A 2,419-nucleotide genomic window follows, 5' to 3' on the forward strand; every position below is an offset into this window, starting at 1 on the left:
GACGAAGCCTTGAACAACGGTCTGAAAGACGATAGCTTATTAGTATCGCGAATCTGTGCGGATGTAGCTAACACCCGATATCGACAAAAATAGCGCCATCGCACGCCTTCCACGCTGGTGTTGATTCGCCGAAGGTTCTAATACTTGCAGTGTTAGTGGATGCCTGCCTTCTGAGCTAGCTTGCACTTGCAAGCAGACCCTTTTTTAATTACAGTGGCGTTTCCGTGCTCCAGGCATTGAGTTAGGCATTGCAAGTTATGCGATCTTTGGAGTTGGCCCTGAAACCAGCAGGCCTTTCGCACCTTCCCCATACCGTCATTAGCTTGCAAGGCGATGCGATCCTGCCCCAACCCAGAAGACGGAATATAACGTCCCCTCATCGCACCTGCCGCCCTTTGTGCGCACCTCCTACACAACTCACCTCGTCTTTCCTTTGTGTCTTCTTCCGTCCTTTTCCACACTCAAAGTCAAACCTGATGAAGAGGCGAAACCGACAACGATCATCTCCCTCCAGCTAGCGCGCCCGCTCAACTATATCTCTCCTCGTGTTCCTCGCAATGGACATCCTCAGCGCGATTTCCGCCCTCTGCGGCTGGATCTACACAATCAGCTGGTCGCTCTCCTTCTACCCCCAGCCGCTCCTCAACGCCAAACGCCGCTCCACCTCCGGCACCACCGTCGACTTCCCGCTCCTTAACTGTCTCGGCTTTTTGTCATACTTATTGTCGACAAGCGCCATGCGCTACTCGGCCACCGTCCGCGCCGAGTACGCCGCGCGCCACCACGGCCTCACGCCCACCGTCGCCGCCAACGACGTCGTGTTTGCTGCCCACGCTCTGTTGCTCTCGCTCTTTGTCGTGTCACAGTACCTACTGCCGCAGATCTGGGGCTGGCACAAGAACGACGAGGAGCCTGCTGAGGAGGGACTGTCTGAGGGTGACGCTGCGACCCTGTCCGACGACCGTCCGCAGCAAAACGTGCGCCGGCGCCGCCTCCCGCGCGGCAATGACAAACCCTCCCACTTTATCCTGGGCGTCATGGCCGGTTGCATGGCCGGCGTGCTCTTTGTGACTCTGCTGGTCGTCCAGGGCAGCGGGGCTAGCCGTGGCGGGCGTGCCACCGACACCGACGCAGAAACGACCCCTTGGCAGTGGCTCGACGTTGTCTACGCCCTCGGCTACGTCAAGGTCATCGTCACCCTCATCAAGTACTCGCCCCAGGTCCTCGTCAACTGGCGCAACCGCAGCACCCAGGGCTGGAGCATCTACACGATGATCCTTGACTTCGTCGGCGGCATCCTCAGCATCGTCCAGCTGCTGCTCGACAGCTACCGCCAGCACGACTGGTCCGGCGTGACAGGCAACCCCGTCAAGCTGCTGCTGGGAAATGTCTCCATATTGTACGACCTCGTCTTCTTCACGCAGCACTATGTGTTGTACGCAGAGAGCAGTCGCGGCGATGGCAAGGACCTGGCGCACGAGGAAGAGGCTGTGGAAAACAGCCGGACGCAGCCGACAGAGCGTGATCGATTGTTAGAGAGGCAGTAAAAATAAAGGAAAGACTCTTACGAATAAAAAAAAAAACAAGGATGAAGAGAGCAAGATAGATGATGCATACGAATTTGGAGTCTTTTGTTTTCTGTTTGGAGCGCTGTACTTTCTAGCATTGCTTTTTTCGGGGATACCATTTATGTTCTCAAATCATTTATTTTTATTTATTTGCATTATCCCCTTGCACCTTGTCAGCCACCCCCTGCTCAGATCGTCAGGTGGAAGCGGTTTAACCGCTACACACACAGACCCGGTGGCCTCTCCTGATGGTGCATGATCGCCGCATGAATTGGGAAGCCCAACAACCAAAAGATCGCCAGCCTTGTTTCTCGAAAGTCTGTTTCTGCGCATCATCGTTTTGCATGTCGTATTTTTGCGTTGCTTAATTCTGTCTTACGAGGGATGGCGTATTGTGCTCACCTTTGAGCATCGTCCTGCGTTTACGATTATTTGGTTTGGCGCCAACACCCGTCTTCTCTGTCCTCATCCCTACTTTCCTACAACTTTGAGCTATTCTCTTCTCACTGTCTCGTAATAATATCGCTGTATATTTACTTTCCTATTCCGTTATTAATGTATACTTTATTTCCTCGTTACCCTTACTCCTTTAGGTGAGCAACGGTTCAGCCATGGCCAACCACAAAAGCAGTGAACACGGTCCCTGGGTATCCTTTTCGGTGTTTCTTATTCCCCCCTTTGTCTTCTGATGCTCTTTTTGTTATTCCTCTTACGTTTTGGATTTCCGTACACTTTTATTTTCTCTCCTCGCTTACACAAAACGGCGGAGTGTAATGTACAATTAGGAAACTAACAGTGCCCGCTGTAGATCACTCATTTCATGTTTCTCGTTGTCGCCTCGCGACCGTCTC

General features: G+C 53.0%; 1 protein-coding gene across 1 annotated transcript; it reads left to right on the forward strand.

The window, feature by feature from the left end:
• Positions 1-557: 557 nt before the first annotated feature.
• On the forward strand, positions 558-1,547 carry SPBR_08584 (cystinosin; the record flags this gene model as incomplete). The annotated part of the gene is made up of 1 exon (XM_040766822.1): positions 558-1,547. The coding sequence occupies one exon, from the start codon at positions 558-560 to the stop codon at positions 1,545-1,547; it is 990 nt and encodes a 329-aa protein (XP_040614961.1).
• Between the last annotated feature and the right edge of the window lie 872 nt (positions 1,548-2,419).

The sequence above is a fragment of the Sporothrix brasiliensis genome (assembly GCF_000820605.1).
Source record: "Sporothrix brasiliensis 5110 chromosome Unknown Cont22, whole genome shotgun sequence".
In the NCBI taxonomy this organism is placed as follows: domain Eukaryota; kingdom Fungi; phylum Ascomycota; class Sordariomycetes; order Ophiostomatales; family Ophiostomataceae; genus Sporothrix; species Sporothrix brasiliensis.